Raw genomic sequence first — 24,188 nt, 5'->3', positions numbered from 1 at the left:
TTTGTTGCCCACTATAATACATACTAAATTTACGATGGAGAATAAAAAAATATGAGACTGTGACAAGGACAAACAATAAGGCACTTGTCCCACCACCGACGATGAGCGATAAGCGAATAGAACGATAAACTAGAAACGAGTGGGCGAGCCGCGAGAAGCGAGTGTTAGCTCCAATAGTTTTGTCGCTCGGCTATAGGCGAGTGTTCGAGTGCGACGGGCTATTACTCGCGTCTCTCGCTCGGGCGGTGCAGCGTAGCCGAACACGCAGACTGATTGGTCTCGCAGCTTGAGTTCTAACTACGAAGCGAGCATCGCCGAGCGAGTACCGCTGAGCTAGTTTTATCTTATCGCGGCGACAAACTAGTAGAGCGAGTGTTCTCGTCGGCAGTGTGAACAGCCAGCGATGAACTATTAATATATGTGTCTCTTTTACTAACACAGGATCCTAATCTTTTGTTCGTTTCTTGGGTGAGAAAATCGCCGATAGTTAATCGCTTACTCGCTCTTGGTGGGACAAGTGCCTAATAGCGCTTTCGCTGCTACTCCTATTGAAATATACATAAGACTGTCCCGTTCGGTTATTTTCCCCCAACCCTCATGCCAGATCCAGTTACATATATTAATAGCTTCATTGCTTAAAGAAAAAAAATGAGGAAAACATGTCTAATTTTCATTTATTTTCTATTGTAATATCGATACCCTGCATACCATAACAGTACCTATAATTTCAGTATAAAGTAGCTATACCTTGTGCATTATTATTTGCGTTATTTGACACATTATGACTGACGTATATAGAGATGTAACTAACCCAAATCGATTGTCACAGCAAGCGATTGGATGGCACCTAGACTGAGGTATTGAATTGTGACGTATAATGATTTTTATTTGAGATTGAAATAAAGCTAGAATTATATGGTTTTCCCGTAAGGTAAATGCATTTAATACACCGACCGAGTAGGTCGCACCCATCGTCAAAATCGAAACGAACTGGGAATCTATTTTAAAGTTTATTTATGTTATTTCTGTGTCAAATTTGTTGTCTGTTAAATGACGATAAATATATCCATATTTACAGTTAATTATCCACCTTTTCCTTATTTTTATTAAAAGAAAAAAGAAAAATTCATATCTATTTACTTAGACGACAACTGATTCATAACGGTGGTGTCCGGCCAACCCTAAAATTAAAAAACGTAGAACGTAAACGTTCGCAGTGCAATTGTTTTCTTTTGTGATTTCGATGTGCAAGACATTTTACGTTGTATTGTTGTTGTGAGTGACAGATGTCAAATAACGATGCATAAGGTATAGTGATATAGCCGACGGATCTGACAAGCAAAATTTTAAACAGAATTTTATTTATAGAGTACTTCAGATCAGATTTTCCGTCGCAAATTTCGCGTGGCGCGTCATATCTTTTGTTTCCTTCTAATCCTTACTACGCCGTCTTTAAAGTGATTTATTTGTGCAGCCGGCAGCGACTCTCCGTTGAGGACTTCCTCGGCGACCCCGAACTCGGGCACAGACGACGTGCATTCACGTATTAGGCGGACCACCACCGAGATACATACATACACCGCGCAGCACGCTAACGGTAAGGGCTCGTGCACAAATCACGCGAGATTAGAGGTGGGGTGGGGTCACGAAAAAATCATGACAGATCACGTTGGGGGAGGGGGGGTATAAGGAAACCTCACGTGTATTTTTCTACAGTGAATGAAACTAAGAAAAAATACCTACCATATGAGTCCGTCTGCCTGTCATCAAGCTGTATCTCATGAACCATGATAGCTAGACAGTTGATGATATATTTCGGTTGCCGCTTTTACAACAAATACTAAAAAGTGCGGAACCCTCGGTGGGCGAGTCCAACTCGCCCTTGTCCGGTTTTTATAAACCGGTTCCGAGCCTTCATTAAAACACTATTCAAAGTTGTATTCATAGGTGACATTTTTACTCTTATTTTAATTCTAATTATGTGTTATATCGGAGCCGTCGCCAGCCAGCGAGTCGCCATCAGATATATCGGAGCGGCCAAGGCGCTCACAAATATCTGAACACGCCTCTATTGTCAAGGCGTTAGAGCGCTTGTTCAGATATTGTGAACACCTTGGCCGCTCCGAGTTGCCAACCCCATTGTTAATTAATTAATGGCACATCTATCTACTCTTTATATATATATATATTTCGGAGATGTCGGAAACGGCTCTAACGATTTCGATGAAATTTGCTGGGGGGGGGGGGGGGGGTTTCAGGGGCGATAAATCGATCTAGCTAGGTCTTATCTCTGGCAAAACGCACATTTATGAGTTATTATATATTTCCCGAGCAAAACTCGGTCTCCCAGATATTTTAATATAATAATGGCACACATAATAGGGGCCATTTTTAGGGTTCCGTACCCAATGGCTAAAAAGGGACCTTATTACTAAGACTCCGCTGTCCGTTCGTCCGTCCGTCTGTCACCAGGCTGTATCTCACGAACCGCGATAGCTAGACAGTTGAAATTTTCACACATGATGTATTTCTGTTGCCGCTATAACAACAAATACTAAAAACAGAATAAAATAAAGATTTAAATAAGGCTCCCATACAACAAACGTGATTTTTGACCGAAGTTAAGCAACGTCGGGCGGGGTCAGTAGGTCAGTACTTGGATGGATGACCTTTTTTTTTGCCTTTTTTTGCATTATGGTACGGAACCCTTCGTCCGCGAGTCCGACTCGCACTTGCCCGGTTTTTTACTCATATCTTGATTCTAATTATCTGCATTTGTTACAGCGGAGTGCGGTAACCACATGTCGAGCAAAGACTCCGGGATCAGTCAGATGTCGGATGTGACACTATCCAATAAGGGGGTCAACGGGGTACCCAACGGACATTATAATGCGTAAGTATGAAAATGCCTTAATAATGTAAACAAATAATAAATAAATATTATAAGCACATTCTTACACAAATTGACTAAGTCCCACCGCAAGCTCAAGAACGCTTGTGTTGTGGGTACTCAGACAACGATATATACAGTATGTGTCTGACCATGGGGCTTTAATTCCAGGGCTTGATTTTACTATCTTAACTGAGCTACTTTTACTATGGGACCAACCCTAAAATCGGGGAAACATTTTTGGCTTTTCCATAGAAAACGTCGACATCTGATCAGCCAATATGTATGAAAAAGTAAAAAAAAATCGGGTTTTCGGGGTTGGTGTCATAATAAAAGTACCTCCGTTTAGCAAGTAGAATCGAGCCCTGGATTTAAAGCCCCATGGACAGTAACACCCTTTATAATGTACAAATACTTAAATACATAGAAAACACATGATTCAGGAACAAATAGCTGTGTTCATCACTGTGTTACTTTTTTGAAGTATTTCCTTTTTGTGGGCCAAAAGTCAAAGCTAACAGACTGTACGCAGCCAAAACCCAGTACAATCAGCGACAGAAGATGGTATCTAAAATGAGTGAAACACTAATATATGTTGTGGCAGCGAGGTGGCCAGGGCGGCGTCGGCGGACAGCTCGGAGGAGGCGCCCAGCACCAAGGAGTCCTCGCCCGTGCCGCACCACCGCCACGACCACCACCCGCACGGGTAACACTATCTCTATATTACTGTTAGGATAAGTATATTTCTGTATGGTAACATCAAAACCGTGTATGTTGGTATTACATATAGTTATCTATGACATGTATGTATGTCACTTCCGTCTTACCGTTACTGGAATAAAATGTGTGTTCGATCGTAGCTCTCCCCTTGTTTTTTTTTAATGAATGGGCTTACTCATGGCCACATGTTTCATTTATAATAATTACATTCTTTGTTTTATAATTAATAGGGTATTTTCCGACTAGTTAAATCAATTACTTTTTTAGAACTGTCAAAACGATTTGCTAATATGGAATTTATAAGAAACATTACATCGTGACGTCACTGTCAACTCACCTACTTTTTATATTTCTATCCGATTTATTAAATTGAACTAGTGTTTAAAAATAACACCTATCTGTGTTTTTCTAATAATTATCTGGCGCTTTATTTCATGCATGGTGTAAAATAATTTATTTTAAATTTAAATATAAATAATTTATATATAACATCAAGTTACAGCAACCAACCACCAAATACTAACCCCAAGAGCAGCACCACTCAGTTGCATACTACCCCATTTTTTATACCATAGCATACAATAGTACATTGTGCAACGAGGGGGGTATGCGAGATTTTGCAAGCGAGGTCTATAACTCCCGACAGCCGTGCGGCTGTCGGGAGTTAAAGACTCGAGTTTACAATATGCTTACCCCCGGAGTTACATACAATGTTTTTCATCACACTTGCCCAGAAAAAACTAAATTTTAAGTGATTCATTCTTAAATACGGTGACATTTCAAACATTCGTCCGCCATATTGTCTTGTTTTGGCAGGTTTGGATTCGAAGGCACAGACCCACTCGGATTCAGCCATAATCGAAAATTGTGTAAAAAATAATTTAAACGGCTATTAAATTAATCAAATTAAATGTTTTAAACATACACATACAAAATAATTAATAAACGTCAGTATTTTCAATGTAAAACTCATTTAAAACGACTTTTTTCGTATGAAATAGTGACATAATTAAAAAAAAGCCATAACTCACTCGTGAGTTATAGCTTTTTTTTTCAGAATCTATAACTCCCGCGGGAACAATATAGGCCTTTGTCCTTCAGTACACCTGCATGAAATAAGATCTTTTTCGAGCAAGTGTGATGAAAATAATATGGTCATATATAGCGGATATGATATCCAACTCTATTGACAGCTATTAAAGTTCGAATTTAAACAAATATTTTAATAAATAAGATAATATTCTCCCTCAATTGCTCAAGGGTTAACTGGAAGAGATCCCTGAAAGGGATAAGTTCACCTTTGTACTAATGATGTGTGCTCGTATTTTACTACTACCAAAGACATACGTAACTTCGTATAAGACGAGTAAAGTCAGGAATACACGTGCCTCGGAAATCAAGAAAAAGTCATTCTCGAATAGATGCCGCACACACCTTTAGCCTATACTCGGCTAGATGGCGTGACGACACCGTTTCATATTTAAAAAAATTAACACATAGATATCAGTGAATGAACATGGATCAAAATGATATAAAAATAATAAAATCATTTATCCATATATATACATTTTTTTGATAATTTTATACGTTTTCATTTTGAGTTTTAGTCGTGTGTCGATAGATGGTAGTAAATTTACTGTGACTACAAAATTTACTATGACAGGACCCCTCTATGCTATTTATTCTTTTTGCTACTACTAATATTTATTTGGTAACATTCCCAGGGACTACAACTCAGCCTTATGTCGTGACAAGATGAAACCGTACGAGACTGATGAGAATGGGTTCCTAATAACCAAATGTAAGTACAACACTTGAACACTTTTCCACAGTATTTTCCTTCATATTTTCGCGGAAACGTACGAACGTGTCTTCCTATTTCAGCCAGTCTCGGTACAAAAAGTACTGACGTTGACTGAAGTAGAATGAAAAATACGAACGTTTCCGAGAAAATACGATGGATTTTATGCACTACATGTGTACCAAGGTACATACGCAAATAACAGGATATTATAAACTAGTGGCTCTGTGAGCTGTAGACCTCGCGACAAGCTTCAAAAATGTAATATTATTATCACAGCGTACTCACAATTGCTATAGATCCTACTGGCTTAAGTTATTTATACCAATATATCAAAGAAACTATTGCCACAGAATAAATAATAGTACTAGGTACAGAAGACTCACTCTCAAACAAAACGCGTCTGTTACGATCAGGACAGATATGGCCGCTAGGTGGCGACAGCGCCACGCGCGGCTTATGGCAAACCCCAAAATTGGGGTCGAGCGGATGTATTTTTAGCTACCTGTAGCAAAGCGACGAAATCGCGGAGTGAGACACGCCTGCTATTTCGAGAATTTTCTATAAAACTAATCAACTGAAAAATACTATTTAACTACCAAACTTGCTCACAAATTTTCACGAGAATCGGTTAAAAAATGTGACCTGCAGAGGACAATATCCGTCTGGATGCAAAAATGCCTCCACAAAATGTCGGTTTATTAAACAAAATTCGCAAAATTCTCACGTAGAAGTGACCGCAGTTATGGAGACTCCTGCGTCGTTTTTAGAGTTCCGTACCTCATAAGGAAAAAACGGAACCCTTATAGGATCACTCATGCGTTTGTTTGTCTGTCCGACCATCCCCCCCCCCTTTATATCTCTGAAATTACTGGGCCTAACATTTTGAAAAAAATACACAAAATAGTACTTTGCCTAATAGATGACAGGAAAACCCATTTGGAATGTGCTGTCAAGCGTGAGTCGGACTTATGTACGGAACCCTTGGAACGCGAGTCCGACTCGCACTTGACCGGTTTTATTCATTTACTTACTTACTCCTCTGGCGCAGCGACGCAAAGTGTGTCTTGGCCTCCAACACGACTGCTCCCCTCTGATCCCGGTCCTGTGCCGTTTCTCGCCAGTTCTCAACGCGGAGCTCGCGCAGATCAGCGTCCACATCCGCCCATCGATACCTAGGTCGACCCGACCGAGCGGCGTCCTATCGGTTTTCCCTCAAACGCTCTTTTGCGAATGGGAGGTGATCGGGCCGTGAAAAGAGCGTTTTATTCATTTGGTGAATTAAAAAAAATCCTTACTTCCAGCCGGCCTCCGCGAGCAAGAGGTTCTAGAGGCGCTCTGCCAACTGGACACACAGCACGCGCCGCCCGAGCAGTGGGAGCGGCTCCTGCTCGCCACACACGAGATACTCAAGTACGGCGACTGCCGCAAGCCCTCCGAATACTTCAAGTGAGTTATACGAGTAGACCCTACTGGACACACAACACGCGCCGCCCGAGCAGTGGGAGCGACTCCTGCTCGCCACACACGAGATACTAGTACGGGGACTGCCGCAAGCCCTCCGAATACTTCAAGTGAGTTATACGAGTACTCTACTGGACACTCAACACGCGCCGCCCGAGCAGTGGGAGCGACTCCTGCTCGCCACACACGTGATACTAGTACGGGGACTGCCGCAAGCCCTCCGAATACTTCAAGTGAGTTATACGAGTACTCTACTGGACACTCAACACGCGCCGCCCGAGCAGTGGGAGCGACTCCTGCTCGCCACACACGAGATACTAGTACGGGGACTGCCGCAAGCCCTCCGGATACTTCAAGTGAGTTATACGAGTAGACTCTACTGGACACACAACACGCGCCGGTGACCTAGCGGTAAGAGTGTGCGACTTTCAATCCGGAGGTCGCGGGTTCAAACCCCGGCTCCTACCAATTACTTTTTCGGAACTTATGTACGAAATATTATTTGCCGGTCGCTTTTCGGTGAAGGAAAACATCGTGAGGCAACCGGACTAATCCCAATAGGGCCTAGTTTCCCCTCTGGGTTGGAAGGTCAGATGGCTGTAAGCTCAAGAAAACTTGTGTTGTGATATCTAATATCTATTATTATTTATCTATGGGTCAATAGTTGCCTGAAAATAAATGTGTTCATTCATTCATTAATATTATTTTCGCTATTGTAATAACTTTATTACAGATAATTATAACTGTGAATTTGATTTGCCAGGAATATAGTACGGGTGGCGTTGGCTACGCTGGCGGTCGACGAGAACACCGGGGACAAGGAGAACTCGGAAAACGCATCGAATGCCCAACAATCCTCAGGTAAATATACTATTTGCGTAGAAGTAGTTTAGTTGTCAAACGTCAACTCTCCCTGTATTTTTAACCCATATGTATATGCCGGCGGCCGATAGTAAGATCAGGCATATCGTGAGATCATCTCAGCCATACGTCCACTGCTGAACATAGCCCACCCGCTTGGACCTCCATACGTACCGGTTGGAAGCGACCCGCATCCAGCGTCTTCCGGCGGCCTTAACAAGGTCGTCCGTCCTTCTTGTGGGTGGACGTCCTACGCTGCGCTTGCTAGTCCGTGGTCTCCACTCGAGCACTTTTCGACCCCATCGGCCATCTTCTCTGCGTGCAATGTGGCCTGCCCATTGCCACTTCAGCTTGTTAATCCGGTGGGCTACGTCGGTGACTTTAGTTCGTCTACTGATCTCCTCATTTCTGATTCGATCACGTAGAGAAACTCCGAGCATAGCAATGATATCGTTATATCCATCTAATTGTTATTTGTATAGGCTGGGCGACGGCGAACGAGCGCGCGGCGGCCGAGGCGGTGAAGGTGCTGATCTGGCTGTGCCGGCGCCCCGAGACCAGGCCGCAGTGGCTCGACTACTTCGACCTCATCCTGCTCAAGCTCATCAACGCGTACGGCGCGCTCAGCAAGGAGGTGATGCGCGCCGTCGACCACGGCCTGCCCCACGTGGCCCAGGCCCTGCCCGCTACACAGGTGACACCTCTACTATAACCTGGACCACTTCCACCTCATCCTGCTAGCTCATCAACGCGTACGGCGCGCTCAGCAAGGAGGTGATGCGCGCCGTCGACCACGGCCTGCCCCACGTGGCCCAGGCCCTGCCCGCTACACAGGTGACACCTCTACTATAACCTGGACCACTTCCACCTCATCCTGCTAGCTCATCAACGCGTACGGCGCGCTCAGCAAGGAGGTGATGCGCGCCGTCGACCACGGCCTGCCCCACGTGGCCCAGGCCCTGCCCGCTACACAGGTGACACCTCTACTATAACCTGGACCACTTCCACCTCATCCTGCTAGCTCATCAACGCGTACGGCGCGCTCAGCAAGGAGGTGATGCGCGCCGTCGACCACGGCCTGCCCCACGTGGCCCAGGCCCTGCCCGCTACACAGGTGACACCTCTACTATAACCTGGACCACTTCCACCTCATCCTGCTAGCTCATCAACGCGTACGGCGCGCTCAGCAAGGAGGTGATGCGCGCCGTCGACCACGGCCTGCCCCACGTGGCCCAGGCCCTGCCCGCTACACAGGTGACACCTCTACTATAACCTGGACCACTTCCACCTCATCCTGCTAGCTCATCAACGCGTACGGCGCGCTCAGCAAGGAGGTGATGCGCGCCGTCGACCACGGCCTGCCCCACGTGGCCCAGGCCCTGCCCGCTACACAGGTGACACCTCTACTATAACCTGGACCACTTCCACCTCATCCTGCTAGCTCATCAACGCGTACGGCGCGCTCAGCAAGGAGGTGATGCGCGCCGTCGACCACGGCCTGCCCCACGTGGCCCAGGCCCTGCCCGCTACACAGGTGACACCTCTACTATAACTTGGACCACTTCCACCTCATCCTGCTAGCTCATCAACGCGTACGGCGCGCTCAGCAAGGAGGTGATGCGCGCCGTCGACCACGGCCTGCCCCACGTGGCCCAGGCCCTGCCCGCTACACAGGTGACACCTCTACTATAACCTGGACCACTTCCACCTCATCCTGCTAGCTCATCGACGCGTACGGCGCGCTCAGCAAGGAGGTGATGCGCGCCGTCGACCACGGCCTGCCCCACGTGGCCCAGGCCCTGCCCGCTACACAGGTGACACCTCTACTATAACCTGGACCACTTCCACCTCATCCTGCTAGCTCATCGACGCGTACGGCGCGCTCAGCAAGGAGGTGATGCGCGCCGTCGACCACGGCCTGCCCCACGTGGCCCAGGCCCTGCCCGCTACACAGGTGACACCTCTACTATAACCTGGACCACTTCCACCTCATCCTGCTAGCTCATCGACGCGTACGGCGCGCTCAGCAAGGAGGTGATGCGCGCCGTCGACCACGGCCTGCCCCACGTGGCCCAGGCCCTGCCCGCTACACAGGTGACACCTCTACTATAACCTGGACCACTTCCACCTCATCCTGCTAGCTCATCGACGCGTACGGCGCGCTCAGCAAGGAGGTGATGCGCGCCGTCGACCACGGCCTGCCCCACGTGGCCCAGGCCCTGCCCGCTACACAGGTGACACCTCTACTATAACCTGGACCACTTCCACCTCATCCTGCTAGCTCATCGACGCGTACGGCGCGCTCAGCAAGGAGGTGATGCGCGCCGTCGACCACGGCCTGCCCCACGTGGCCCAGGCCCTGCCCTCTACACAGGTGACACCTCTACTATAACCTGGACCACTTCCACCTCATCCTGCTAGCTCATCGACGCGTACGGCGCGCTCAGCAAGGAGGTGATGCGCGCCGTCGACCACGGCCTGCCCCACGTGGCCCAGGCCCTGCCCGCTACACAGGTGACACCTCTACTATAACCTGGACCACTTCCACCTCATCCTGCTAGCTCATCAACGCGTACGGCGCGCTCAGCAAGGAGGTGATGCGCGCCGTCGACCACGGCCTGCCCCACGTGGCCCAGGCCCTGCCCGCTACACAGGTGACACCTCTACTATAACCTGGACCACTTCCACCTCATCCTGCTAGCTCATCAACGCGTACGGCGCGCTCAGCAAGGAGGTGATGCGCGCCGTCGACCACGGCCTGCCCCACGTGGCCCAGGCCCTGCCCGCTACACAGGTGACACCTCTACTATAACCTGGACCACTTCCACCTCATCCTGCTAGCTCATCAACGCGTACGGCGCGCTCAGCAAGGAGGTGATGCGCGCCGTCGACCACGGCCTGCCCCACGTGGCCCAGGCCCTGCCCGCTACACAGGTGACACCTCTACTATAACCTGGACCACTTCCACCTCATCCTGCTAGCTCATCAACGCGTACGGCGCGCTCAGCAAGGAGGTGATGCGCGCCGTCGACCACGGCCTGCCCCACGTGGCCCAGGCCCTGCCCGCTACACAGGTGACACCTCTACTATAACCTGGACCACTTCCACCTCATCCTGCTAGCTCATCAACGCGTACGGCGCGCTCAGCAAGGAGGTGATGCGCGCCGTCGACCACGGCCTGCCCCACGTGGCCCAGGCCCTGCCCGCTACACAGGTGACACCTCTACTATAACTTGGACCACTTCCACCTCATCCTGCTAGCTCATCAACGCGTACGGCGCGCTCAGCAAGGAGGTGATGCGCGCCGTCGACCACGGCCTGCCCCACGTGGCCCAGGCCCTGCCCGCTACACAGGTGACACCTCTACTATAACCTGGACCACTTCCACCTCATCCTGCTAGCTCATCGACGCGTACGGCGCGCTCAGCAAGGAGGTGATGCGCGCCGTCGACCACGGCCTGCCCCACGTGGCCCAGGCCCTGCCCGCTACACAGGTGACACCTCTACTATAACCTGGACCACTTCCACCTCATCCTGCTAGCTCATCAACGCGTACGGCGCGCTCAGCAAGGAGGTGATGCGCGCCGTCGACCACGGCCTGCCCCACGTGGCCCAGGCCCTGCCCGCTACACAGGTGACACCTCTACTATAACCTGGACCACTTCCACCTCATCCTGCTAGCTCATCAACGCGTACGGCGCGCTCAGCAAGGAGGTGATGCGCGCCGTCGACCACGGCCTGCCCCACGTGGCCCAGGCCCTGCCCGCTACACAGGTGACACCTCTACTATAACCTGGACCACTTCCACCTCATCCTGCTAGCTCATCAACGCGTACGGCGCGCTCAGCAAGGAGGTGATGCGCGCCGTCGACCACGGCCTGCCCCACGTGGCCCAGGCCCTGCCCGCTACACAGGTGACACCTCTACTATTACCTGGACCACTTCCACCTCATCCTGCTAGCTCATCAACGCGTACGGCGCGCTCAGCAAGGAGGTGATGCGCGCCGTCGACCACGGCCTGCCCCACGTGGCCCAGGCCCTGCCCGCTACACAGGTGACACCTCTACTATAACCTGGACCACTTCCACCTCATCCTGCTAGCTCATCAACGCGTACGGCGCGCTCAGCAAGGAGGTGATGCGCGCCGTCGACCACGGCCTGCCCCACGTGGCCCAGGCCCTGCCCGCTACACAGGTGACACCTCTACTATAACCTGGACCACTTCCACCTCATCCTGCTAGCTCATCAACGCGTACGGCGCGCTCAGCAAGGAGGTGATGCGCGCCGTCGACCACGGCCTGCCACACGTGGCCCAGGCCCTGCCCGCTACACAGGTGACACCTCTACTATAACCTGGACCACTTCCACCTCATCCTGCTAGCTCATCAACGCGTACGGCGCGCTCAGCAAGGAGGTGATGCGCGCCGTCGACCACGGCCTGCCACACGTGGCCCAGGCCCTGCCCGCTACACAGGTGACACCTCTACTATAACCTGGACCACTTCCACCTCATCCTGCTAGCTCATCAACGCGTACGGCGCGCTCAGCAAGGAGGTGATGCGCGCCGTCGACCACGGCCTGCCCCACGTGGCCCAGGCCCTGCCCGCTACACAGGTGACACCTCTACTATAACCTGGACCACTTCCACCTCATCCTGCTAGCTCATCAACGCGTACGGCGCGCTCAGCAAGGAGGTGATGCGCGCCGTCGACCACGGCCTGCCCCACGTGGCCCAGGCCCTGCCCGCTACACAGGTGACACCTCTACTATAACCTGGACCACTTCCACCTCATCCTGCTAGCTCATCAACGCGTACGGCGCGCTCAGCAAGGAGGTGATGCGCGCCGTCGACCACGGCCTGCCCCACGTGGCCCAGGCCCTGCCCGCTACACAGGTGACACCTCTACTATAACCTGGACCACTTCCACCTCATCCTGCTAGCTCATCAACGCGTACGGCGCGCTCAGCAAGGAGGTGATGCGCGCCGTCGACCACGGCCTGCCCCACGTGGCCCAGGCCCTGCCCGCTACACAGGTGACACCTCTACTATAACCTGGACCACTTCCACCTCATCCTGCTAGCTCATCAACGCGTACGGCGCGCTCAGCAAGGAGGTGATGCGCGCCGTCGACCACGGCCTGCCCCACGTGGCCCACGCCCTGCCGGCTACACAGGTAGTCTACGGAGCATTTCCGCTATATACTGGGAAGCCCTTCGAGCGACGCCGGCTTCCGACATTTCAGAAGGGTATCGTCTTGGGTCGTCCCATTCGTTTTTCGTCAAGTTCTTAAATTAGTCCTATTCTGCTTTCTTCACAATCGTCGGTGGCTTTCAATGTAGAATGAGTGATACCTTCAGAAGGGAGGAGCCCAAGCGATATCTTAGGTGCCGTACAAATCTTTCTGCCATTTATTGTGGTTTCTAGTCCGATTTTTGAAACTTATGATCAGGGAGTCGAAAAACGACGGTTACTTTTTCTTTTTTTTGACCCGACTGCTCTAAAAATCTTTATTTTGACCTAATAATCCATGTCTACAATTTCCCATACAAAATTTAGTGCCCCAAATTGTGAAATTTCTGTTGAAAATTCACATTTAAACCCTATTTTTATTGTTTAAGGTCCTAGCCCTCCTGAAGCCTGTGATCCGTACCCGCGGGTACCCGACCTCGCTCTGCGCGTTGAAGCTGGCGGCCGAGGTCGCCAAGGCGAGGAGCAATGAGCTCACGGATGATATAGTAGGACAACTCATGGATGGAGTCTCACAGGTACGTACAGACAAAATATCAAGAAAGAAAATACGATTATTTGTGTAGATATCTGTCCCAGCAACCAGGAGACAATAGTAGCATAGTTTGTTAGAAGAACTGCCAAGCCATGTTCTACAAACATGTTTAGTAGATGTCCCACGATGGAAAGGCCTTATAACTATCAAAAAATTAAAGTTTGGTTCATTTAAATACGAAGAAACTAGTATTTTAAGAGTGACCCAGGAGACCGTAACCATGGCAACGAATGACAAGAAAAAGTTGATTCACCCTTTTACACTTCTAAGACAACAAAGAAACAAACAAAAATCAACCTTGTTTCGGTACTACTACGGTTTATTATGGCTCTGAACTTTTGGTATTAATTAGTTAGTTTTGGTCATTACCTGAAGATTCTTCCTATGGTTTTGAATATTTATTATGCGTCTATTAAAACAACCCGGACCCGGGTATGTCCTTAAACCACGTCCAAGACCACCGGTGGACGGGCAGCAGCGCCCCTCAAATTCGGTGTTGCTGCGATCGCCAACCCGCCTGCCAAGCGTGGCTATTATGGCATTCACCCCCCAAAAAAGGGGGAGGCCTATGTTCAGCAGTGGACGTCTTATGGCTGAGATGATGATGATGATGATGATTAAAACAAGTGTGACTACCACCATATACATGTCAGTTTTGACACCGGTAATGACTCATGGTACGGGTAAAGAACGTAACTTAGTTTTGTACCAAGTCTACCCTCTAAATATTGACATATTTATGTTTTCGCAGTTGGCCGACCACCAGAACTCGGCCGTGCGTAAAGCGGCCATCTTCTGCATGGTGGCATTCACGTTCGCGCTCGGCGAGGAGCGGATGCAGCCGCATCTGAAGCATCTCTCCGTCAGCAAGTGTCGGCTACTACAGGTATGTAGTACACGTCAGCTGCCGCTGCGTTGGCTGAGCCATCTTCTGCATGGTGGCGTTCACGTTCGCGCTCGGCGAGGAGCGCATGCAGCCGCATCTGAAGCATCTCTCCGTCAGCAAGTGTCGGCTACTACAGGTATGTAGTACACGTCAGCTGCCGCTGCGTTGGCTGAGCCATCTTCTGCATGGTGGCGTTCACGTTCGCGCTCGGCGAGGAGCGGATGCAGCCGCATCTGAAGCATCTCTCCGTCAGCAAGTGCCGGCTACTACAGGTATGTAGTACACGTCAGCTGCCGCTGCGTTGGCTGAGCCATCTTCTGCATGGTGGCGTTCACGTTCGCGCTCGGCGAGGAGCGCATGCAGCCGCATCTGAAGCATCTCTCCGTCAGCAAGTGCCGGCTACTACAGGTATGTAGTATACGTCAGCTGCCGCTGCGTTTGATGAGCCATCTTCTGCATGGTGGCGTTCGCGCTCGGCGAGGAGCGCATGCAGCCGCATCTGAAGCATCTCTCCGTCAGCAAGTGCCGGCTACAACAGGTATGTAGTATACGTCAGCTGCCGCTGCGTTTGATGAGCCATCTTCTGCATGGTGGCGTTCACGTTCGCGCTCGGCGAGGAGCGCATGCAGCCGCATCTGAAGCATCTCTCCGTCAGCAAGTGCCGGCTACTACAGGTATGTAGTATACGTCAGCTGTCGCTGCGTTTGATGAGCCATCTTCTGCATGGTGGCGTTCACGTTCGCGCTCGGCGAGGAGCGGATGCAGCCGCATCTGAAGCATCTCTCCGTCAGCAAGTGTCGGCTACTACAGGTATGTAGTACACGTCAGCTGCCGCTGCGTTGGCTGAGCCCTCATAACTCAATGATGAGTTTAAATGTGGGGTCTTCAGTCTCTAGTTATGTAACTTAGCGCCACTTGCACCATTCCACTAACCCCGGGTTAACCGGTTAAACCTGGAGTTACCATGGTTACCAGCACAATTTGACACTAAGTTAACGGTTTAACCGCTTAACCTCGGGTTAGGGGGATGATGCAAGTGGTCCTTAATAGCTTTGCCCCCTTGTAAAACAAAACTATTCCCTGTAGGTGTATATCAGCAAGCACCGCGACGAGGCGGGCGGGCGGGGGGGCGCGCCCCCCACCACGTAGCGGCGGCGGCGCGCGCGCACCGCCACCCGCGCCACGCAGACCGACCACCCCACACCCGGCGTCCTTCCTGAAGGACACTAGGTAGGATACGGGAGTTGCTTGTTACGTTGTGTTTTAGTACCGGTTGGTTAGAGAAATTCTAATGATTTTTGTTCAATATTTGTGACGTCCCACGGATAAAGGTGCCTTATGGCGGTTGGCGCTTGCGCTATTATTAACGCCGCTCCAATATTATTGCGGCGCTATGCGACGTAAGCGCCAGCCGCCACAAGGTGCCTTTTGCCGTGGAACGTCACATTTATTCTTTGTTTTTTAGTACCTAACGGCCAACTATACAAGAATAACTGTCAACAACATTTGAATCAATAATAATAAAGTAGATGTTATTCTAAAATCAAAGAATAAAAAATAAATCATTTTCTTTTCTGATTTAAAAATATTTGGTTTTCATTGCAACTACTAATATTAGAACCATACGTCGTAGGATAGTAAATAATGACATCAAATTATTTTCATATTTTTTTTCTTGAATTGTCATAGTAATATCTAAACGTCAATATATAAAGTAATTATGATTCAAAGAAACTTACCCGATTCCTGATTTGATTTTTGCCCAATAATTTGTGACGTCCCACGACAAAAGGTACCTTATGGCGGTTGGCGCTTACGCTATTATTAACGCCGCTCCAATATGATTGCGGCGCTATGCGACGTAAGCGCCAGCCGCCATTAGGTACCTTATGTCGTGGAGCGTCACATTAAATTTATCCATGTAATTATTAGAACACAACGTGACAATCAACCACCACGTCAACTCGGTCGCTGGCGAGAGGGCGAGCCTTGTCATTCATTTATGTGATACTGATTTACGTTACTATTGATCTAGCCGACTGTACCAATACTTTGGAGTATTGCGTATTGTTTAATGTTAAGCGACCACGCGTTTAAGTCGCCGTATACTCTCCTTAATCCCAATGTCCTTTTAAAAGGACATTTTTTCTGGTAAATAAAAGGTTACAGATTGTCCAAATTCAAAACTACAAAAATGAATTTATGACTTAGGAGGTTATAATATACGTACTATTGTAGCCTTCCGTTTTCAAGGCAATCTTAAGATTAACAAATGTATTATAATGACAAGCCACAAAATCGACTTTTAAGCGACGGCAGCAATATATAAAGTGATCAAAAATATCTCAACGTACACTCTACTAGCAAACTTTCATCTTTTGTATACAGTCAGTAGCAGAAGTTGCTAACGCTACGTCTTACGTAGGCGAACAACGCGCGAACGCGGCGCGGCGCGGCGCGGCGAAAGCGGCCGCCGCCGCGCCGCGCCGCGCCGCGCCGCCTGACATTCGCGTGCAAATCGCGCCGCACCGCGTTCGCAACGAGATCGCTTACGTAGGACACTTCTATGGGCATCAAAGGATTGATTTCGCCGCGCCGCGCCGCGCCGCGTTCGCGCGTTGTTCGCCTACGTAAGACGTAGCGTAAGCGGGCCAGGTGTTCAAAATGATCTTGACGCGACTTTATTGTTAAGAGAATAAGAGCGTGTCAAGGTCATTTTGAACACATCGCCCGCTTAGCAACTTCTGCTGCTGACTGTACCATGTTTATCGTAAAATTTCAATGTATGAAGATCAAACACAAAAAATAGTCATCTATTTTAACTAAAAAAGATAATAGACAAAAACGTGTCTATGTCCTAGAAAAGAGTCTTGTTCAGATATTTATGAACACATTGTTCGATTTAAAAAAAAATGGCGACTAAAAAAATATAAATATATGTCTCGAATAGATCAATAGTACTCTTATAATTTCGACTCTGTTCGTAATACGTTAAGGACTATGTTTGTTTGTGTTAGAACGTGCAAGATTTGATATTTATCAACTAACAAATTATTCACTGCGTAAGATGACTTTATACAGTGTGTGTCTGACCATGGGGCTTTAATTCCAGAGCCTGATTTTACTCGCTAAACTGAGCTACTTTTACTATGGGACCAACCCTAAAATCGGGGAAAATTTTTTGGCTTTTCCATAGAAAACGTCGACATCAGATCAGACAAAATGTATGAAAAAGTAAAAAAAAAATTTGGGATTTCGGGGTTGGTGCCATAATAAAAGTAACTCAGTTTAGCGAGTAGAATTGAGCCCTGGATTTAGAGCCCGATGGTCAGTAACACCCTGTATAGGATATCATAATGTCTTGAACAGCACACTTGTAATATCTAACAAGCGAGAACCACGTGTTCTTCAAAAAGAACATATATTGTGAGAGTTTTATCCTCCCATAGACTAGGAATCCTCTAGACCGAGTTTAAAGCAATTATTTCATGCAACCGCTGATGCCAAAAATGCGGGGGTGCGCGGGACAAGGTGAGCGAAGTCCCGTGCCGTGATTGGTCCGTTCAAAGACACGGACGTCACACAAAGACACTTTCAACTCGAACATGGAGTAAAATTACCGTAAGCGTGGCATGCTCAGTCTGGAGGATGATTTGTCTGTGTATCCTCCTAACTCCTGAGTTCCTTTTAAAAGAACATATAGAAATCGAATTTTGAACTATGGAATAAAAGTTTCCAAATTCAAATCTGCAAAATGACTATGGAACTTAGAGGACATACTTTGTTTCGGGTTTAAATAAAAATTCAGGTTCGTGGTTGATAAATATGAAATGTTGTATTTTATTGATTATGTAATAAAAAGACAAGTTATTTATTTGAAAATGATTCGTATGGCAAGGGGGGGCGCGCCTCTACAAATTTGTACAGAATTGTATTTATATTAGATGTGGTTTTCGGGTAACATTGGATGACATAATAAAAAACGTCGAGAATCGTTTGTTTTTCACAAGAATTAAACAATTGTTGGATTATTTAATACAAAATTGTGTTGTTTTTATTATATAACCATATAAGGTAAGAAACATGTTGATAAAATTGTATCTACACTAATATAAATCAAATACTTAAAATACTACCACTTTTTAGTCATACATGTTAGTAGAATTATGTTATAATAGTAATGTAAATGGTTTTTACAGTACTGTGAAATAAACTGGTTAAAAATAATGTCCAGAGCTCGGCGGGGGTGAGCTGTTTTCAGAGTTTGCACAACATGGACATGCCTTGTCATTCGATGGTATATGTGGTGTAATTAATTAACTAAAGAAATTATTTTATTTAGGCTGCCTTTCCGCTACGATCTTTAAGTCGCGATTAAAACAAATTAATTTTATAGCAAGCTTTTTTAGTAAACCTCTTCAAATAATATGTATATCCATGTATATGCTACTATTAAAGTTTATTTGTACATAAGGCATTGTCATTTTAGTTTGATTATAATTAATAAAGTTTTATTTTAATATTTCTTTCTAAGGTGTATCTATATTAATATCTACACTTGACATAAGTGACGTCAAAATGGCTCACCCCTGCCGAGCTCTGATAATGTCATCCAATATAACCCTTAAAAATGTTGGCTTAGGATTGGCAATGTCTAGTGCGGTGTATAAAATTATGTACGTTGGTAGGTTTTACTATAACTTATTAATAAGGTTCGGACATTTCGCTGCATTTTGAAAACATAGGAGAGCAATGGAGTTTCTTGTGATTAATGTATATGTCTGTCATGCATAAAATGATAATATGTACTAACTTTTTGTTGTCAATAATAACGTCAATCGTGGTTATCATAACATGTAGCCGCCCAACGGCCTATAAAAAGGTCTCTTATTCCATCGTAGATTTAGATTTAGATTTCTTTATTTCAAGATGAAAATTACAATATAAATTTGCTACATTCGTCAAAATTATGTTTATCTTCTCATCATGATCGTCAAAAATTTCGTCGTATTTTGAATCCTTATTTTGACAAATCAGAATTCTATTTGTCATGGCAAGTATTGATTCGTACTTCTTACAAGTTATTTGTAATACCATTTAAATTGCAGTAATGTAGAAGTACTAGTGCTCGACGCTGCACTAGTATTCGACATGGGCACTTTATGTCAAAGTAATATAGGTTAAATTTGAGCGGCGAAGATTTTTCTGTATTCAAATTTAATCCTTGTCACTTTGACATAAAAGTGCCCATGTCGAATACTAGTGCAGCGTCGAGCACTAGTACTTCTACCTTAATTAAGTTTTTTTTAATTATACAAAGAAATTTCACTGCTCATTATGTTTAAAATACAGCGAAACGTCCGGCCCCTACTTATTGAATAGTTTCTGAACGCACTTCCGAAAATTCTTCACACGTTTCCAATCAACCCAGTTTTAAATACAATAATAAAAATATTACAAGTTTTTTCATTTAAATATTTAAAACTGTTTCGATTGTAAACGGTGTTAGAGTCATCCTTCATTTACGAAGTCATTTTTTAACGTCAGATCTAGATATGTTTTAATTAAAATAGTTTTCTACATAAATCAAATAATAATAGATACGAAACTTCCGTACAAATAACCACTTTAATTTAGTATGGGTGTGAGATAGCATGCTATCAGGAGTCTCTTTCTAACTGATTGAAAATTATATAGTAGACTCTTTAATTAAGATTTTGTAGAAAAAATCGTCATTTTAGAACCTAAAATAAATAAAAATTATGACAGCAATTTTTATTTATCTAATTCTATAACCTCTACCCGCCCAGAGACCTATAAAAAGGTCTCCTGTTCCATTCTAATTTGAACTTTGTGTTGACAAAATAAAGTTTCATTTTGCTTGGCAAGGTTTGACGTATGGGCGGCTAGAGGATAAATTGGAAAGAGAGGGGTTATCTTCCACGTCGTGTATTGAAATAGATACCATATACGAAAAAATTTACCGCGGTACCTAGCCAAGATGCCAATCGTTACGCTACGACAACGAAACGCTTTCCGTCTCTATCACTTTACAATATTAGTGCGATAGAGAGACAGATAGTGCTTCGCTGTCGTAGCGCAAACGTATGGCATCTTGGCTAGGCACTCAAGGCCTCGAGTGCCCAGGGCTGGCTCTTTCGTATATCACATTTATTTCAGTTTATAATTTATATACTAGTTTTTCTACTTGGAGGATATAACCAACGGAGACGCCATGTCTAAAATTTTCGGTACAAAATAGTCTGCCGTTTTTTGCGGGGGAGGGGCACATCAAATGTATAGGTACGTCACGTCAGATAAACGTCAGTCCATACATATGGTTGACATGAGGTTGACCATTGGCCGCCTATTTTCGACAGAGGGGAACGCCTGTTAATGGCGGCTCCATTGTTAATTACTCCGAGTTTTTCTACTTAAAAGACACAAATTAAAATATATTTATAAAAATAATTTAATTTGTTTCCTAATAGTAAGATTAAGCCTTTATAAGGCAGAGGGAATATATTTCCCACATGATTTTGAACTTTGTTTGAAAGCGAGTTTAATTTTGCATAAGTTCTGACACCTTTATGCCTTCTTCTTCTCTATTCAATTACACAAACGGGTCTACCGCGATATAATTTCATTGTTTTTACCTTTAATTCCGACGTTTCAGCTGAGTTGCACCAGCTGTGGTCGCGGAAAGACTTGGGTGTGGTCTTTCCGTGACCACAGCTGGTGCAACTCAGCTGAAACGTCGGAATTAAAGGTAAAAACAATGAAATTATATCGCGGTAGACCCGTTTGTGTAATTGAATATGTGTACAAAACGCGAGAGTTTAAAGTGTTATATTTCTTCTTCTCTGTCGTATCGCTCTTGACAGAGCGGTCGTGGTCACGTTGAGGTCACGCATCAGTAGTAGAGGCGGACACAGCTCCTCGCACGATCTCCCGCCATCTCTCCCTGTTGGCAGACTGTCCGGCACAGTCAGATACGCGGTTTCCTTGCGGATGTTATTTGGTCAGTCCAGCGCATAGGTGATCTGCCGCGCGATCTGGCTCCCTCCACTCTTCCTTGTACGACCAGTCGCTCTATGGAGTCGTTATCTAGAGACATGGCCAAAGTACTGCAGTATGCGCGAAGGGTTAACTCAGTTCGATAAAGACATTTTTAACAAAAAAAAAAGCCTAAACAACCCGATGTACTTTCTATAGCCTCCAGAAGCCCAGAGCCCTATAAAAAGGACTCCTGTGCCTTTGAATTTGACAAATCTAAACGTCATTTATGATGGCAAGAGGATAGGTCTTTACGTCATTATTGTCATTAAAGCATGCTATCTCATCTGTTCATGGTCTAATAAAACATGGTCTTCTCTTCCCAGAGTGACACAAGCCTACGTCACACTAACATGGCCGCTATATATAGCGCTATCGCATATTATCATATAGCGCTGTCGCATGATGACGTAGGCTTGTGTCAGTCACGTGACCACGAAAAGACGGGAAGAGAGTACCAGGCGGAGTATATTATTATACCATGCATCTGTTGTAAGAAGAGATATTAAAATACAGTTTTGTACTGAATTTAAAAAGCTTTAGTCTAAAGTTTATATCGGTAGGTAATACGGACGATGGCTTGGCAATGTTTCACTCGGAGGCAATTTTATGGAATCCAAAGCGTAGCTGAGAGTTCTAGCTGATGTACCAAATTTATTGTACAATATATAAAGGTGTTTTTTAACGTTGGAATGTCTCTCAAGTTGCCTTAGAGTATCGCTTGTGTAAGCTTGCCTTAAGTGTGGGGGATATGGTTGGTTACACTAAAATGACAGGGCCACTTGCTACACACCACCCGGGGTTAACCGGTTAAACCAGGCCCCAATTTCACCAGGGTGACAGGTGCGACAATTGTAAAACATCACTGTTGCTGACATCACACGCATCCATGGGCTACGGTTACCGCTTACCATCGGGCGGGCCGTATTCCTGTTTGCCACCATCATTGAATTATTACAAAAAACTTTAATATATCGGAAAAAAACAGATATTTCTCTTGCTAAGTTTATGACAATTGTCACAAGAAACACTACAATTGTAACGAAATTCCGACATATAACTCATTTCCTGCCAAGATTCACCGACAATATATGTCGACAATAAAAAATAATTCTTGTTTCACAACATAATTGTAATACATACAATTGTAACAAATGCCTGTCATTTGCTACAATTGTCGCTCGACATATGTCACTGACAATTGTAGCCGTGGTGAAATTGGAGCCTGGAGTCACCATGATTACCAGTACAATTTGACACTGGGTTAACGGTTTAACCGGTTAACCCCGGGTTAGTGGGATGGTGAAGTGGCGATTACAAAATTACGTTAGCACTTTACTTATAAAAAATCGTAAATATCTTTAGTAAAGTTAAAATAATTATCTGAAAAAATGGGAAAATAATTTCTATAAAGTTACGTTAAAAAAAAGGGTAAGATCATGAACTGGAATATTGACTATTTATTCATATGACGTAAAAAATGCCTTACACGGACTAATGTTTTGTTACACTCTAGTACAATCTATTATGGTCTCTAAGAGCGAGTCACTAAGTTGATATTAGCTTGTTCCGTGCGCGTTAGGTTTTTATCAAGATTCCTACTGATATATGTGAATATATGAAAAATGCAACAAAATGTATATTAAAGGGGCCCACTGATTAACAGTCTACCGGACGGTATCGGCCTGTCAGTTAGAACAAAAATTTGACAGTTCCGAACAACTGATAGGCCGATACCGTCCGGCGGACTGTTAATCAGTGGGGCCCTTAACTTTTACAATAATGTTCGATGAGGGCAGACAGTCGCCAGTAGATATATCGGAGCGGCCAAGGTGCTCACAAATATCTGAACACGCTTCTATTGTCAAGGCGTTAGAGTGCGTGATCACATATGTTTGAGCATATCGGCCGCTCCGATACATCTGATAGCGACTGTACACAAAGAAATAATAGAAACACAAAGAACTGAATAAGATGGCGTTGCATTTTGTCACGACAAAACTAATGGCAGGATTTGTCGTAAAATTCCCATATACCAGTAGTTGGCAGTTGTTCCCTTTATATGACAGATGGCGTCACGGGCCGTGCCTTCATGCCAAAAATCGTTGGTTATTGTTTGAAGAAATTGCTGTTTGTCTGTCTGTAGCTTGTTGTGTCGGAGATAACTGTCGCTTGTGAAAATATATACACCAATTAAAGACACGTGTATCATATATGATACGACGTCGACACTTATCACGTATATCATATATGATACATCCAGGTAACAGGGTAAATATGATGACATTCAAAATGAATTTAAGTTTGTAACAATATGACTTGTTTTTAATCATTGTTCTACAGTTCTGTTACATACCCTCACCAGTGTAGATGATGCTGGTTTTAAGTAATATAAAAAAAAATGACAAATAAATAATGATTAGAAAAACTTCGATACAACAGGTTAACGACAGATACGTTCTTACTGTAGAAGTCGTTTGTATTTATGTAAGTTATCATGTACATTTCTAACAATTGAACAGAATTTGTTTTTTAAGCTTGGTAAACTATGTGACGGTAAAAAACTATAATTAATTGGCTGTACAGTCCACATCACTCGGGGCGGCACAGGTGCTAAAAAATATCTAAACGTCCACTTCAAAGTCTTGAGGTTTTAGATATTTATGAACACCTTGGCCGCTCCGATACATCTGATGGCGACTGTACATCAACAGAAATTGCAGGAAA

The 24,188-nt window shown here is 45.7% G+C and overlaps 1 protein-coding gene across 1 annotated transcript in view; it reads left to right on the top strand.

Annotated features, from left to right (window-relative positions):
* Positions 1-14,549, top strand: part of LOC134676856 (uncharacterized) — an 81,374-nt gene extending 66,825 nt beyond the window's left edge. The window contains 41 exon segments of the mRNA XM_063535237.1: positions 1,475-1,597; positions 2,785-2,893; positions 3,495-3,596; positions 5,335-5,411; positions 6,716-6,860; positions 7,639-7,736; positions 8,219-8,445; positions 8,478-8,570; positions 8,618-8,710; positions 8,758-8,850; positions 8,898-8,990; positions 9,038-9,130; positions 9,178-9,270; positions 9,318-9,410; positions 9,458-9,550; positions 9,598-9,690; positions 9,738-9,830; positions 9,878-9,970; positions 10,018-10,110; positions 10,158-10,250; positions 10,298-10,390; positions 10,438-10,530; positions 10,578-10,670; positions 10,718-10,810; positions 10,858-10,950; positions 10,998-11,090; positions 11,138-11,230; positions 11,278-11,370; positions 11,418-11,510; positions 11,558-11,650; positions 11,698-11,790; positions 11,838-11,930; positions 11,978-12,070; positions 12,118-12,210; positions 12,258-12,350; positions 12,398-12,490; positions 12,538-12,630; positions 12,678-12,770; positions 12,818-12,910; positions 13,356-13,502; positions 14,271-14,549. Of these exon segments, the coding sequence (XP_063391307.1) occupies positions 1,475-1,597; positions 2,785-2,893; positions 3,495-3,596; positions 5,335-5,411; positions 6,716-6,860; positions 7,639-7,736; positions 8,219-8,445; positions 8,478-8,570; positions 8,618-8,710; positions 8,758-8,850; positions 8,898-8,990; positions 9,038-9,130; positions 9,178-9,270; positions 9,318-9,410; positions 9,458-9,550; positions 9,598-9,690; positions 9,738-9,830; positions 9,878-9,970; positions 10,018-10,110; positions 10,158-10,250; positions 10,298-10,390; positions 10,438-10,530; positions 10,578-10,670; positions 10,718-10,810; positions 10,858-10,950; positions 10,998-11,090; positions 11,138-11,230; positions 11,278-11,370; positions 11,418-11,510; positions 11,558-11,650; positions 11,698-11,790; positions 11,838-11,930; positions 11,978-12,070; positions 12,118-12,210; positions 12,258-12,350; positions 12,398-12,490; positions 12,538-12,630; positions 12,678-12,770; positions 12,818-12,910; positions 13,356-13,502; positions 14,271-14,549 (4,283 nt within the window).
* Positions 14,550-24,188: the final 9,639 nt, after the last annotated feature.

This window comes from Cydia fagiglandana, chromosome 25 (assembly GCF_963556715.1).
Source record: "Cydia fagiglandana chromosome 25, ilCydFagi1.1, whole genome shotgun sequence".
Taxonomy (NCBI): Eukaryota; Metazoa; Arthropoda; class Insecta; order Lepidoptera; family Tortricidae; genus Cydia; species Cydia fagiglandana.
The sequence above is the reverse complement of the archived record's forward strand: the minus strand, read 5'-3'. Positions and strand labels throughout refer to the sequence as shown.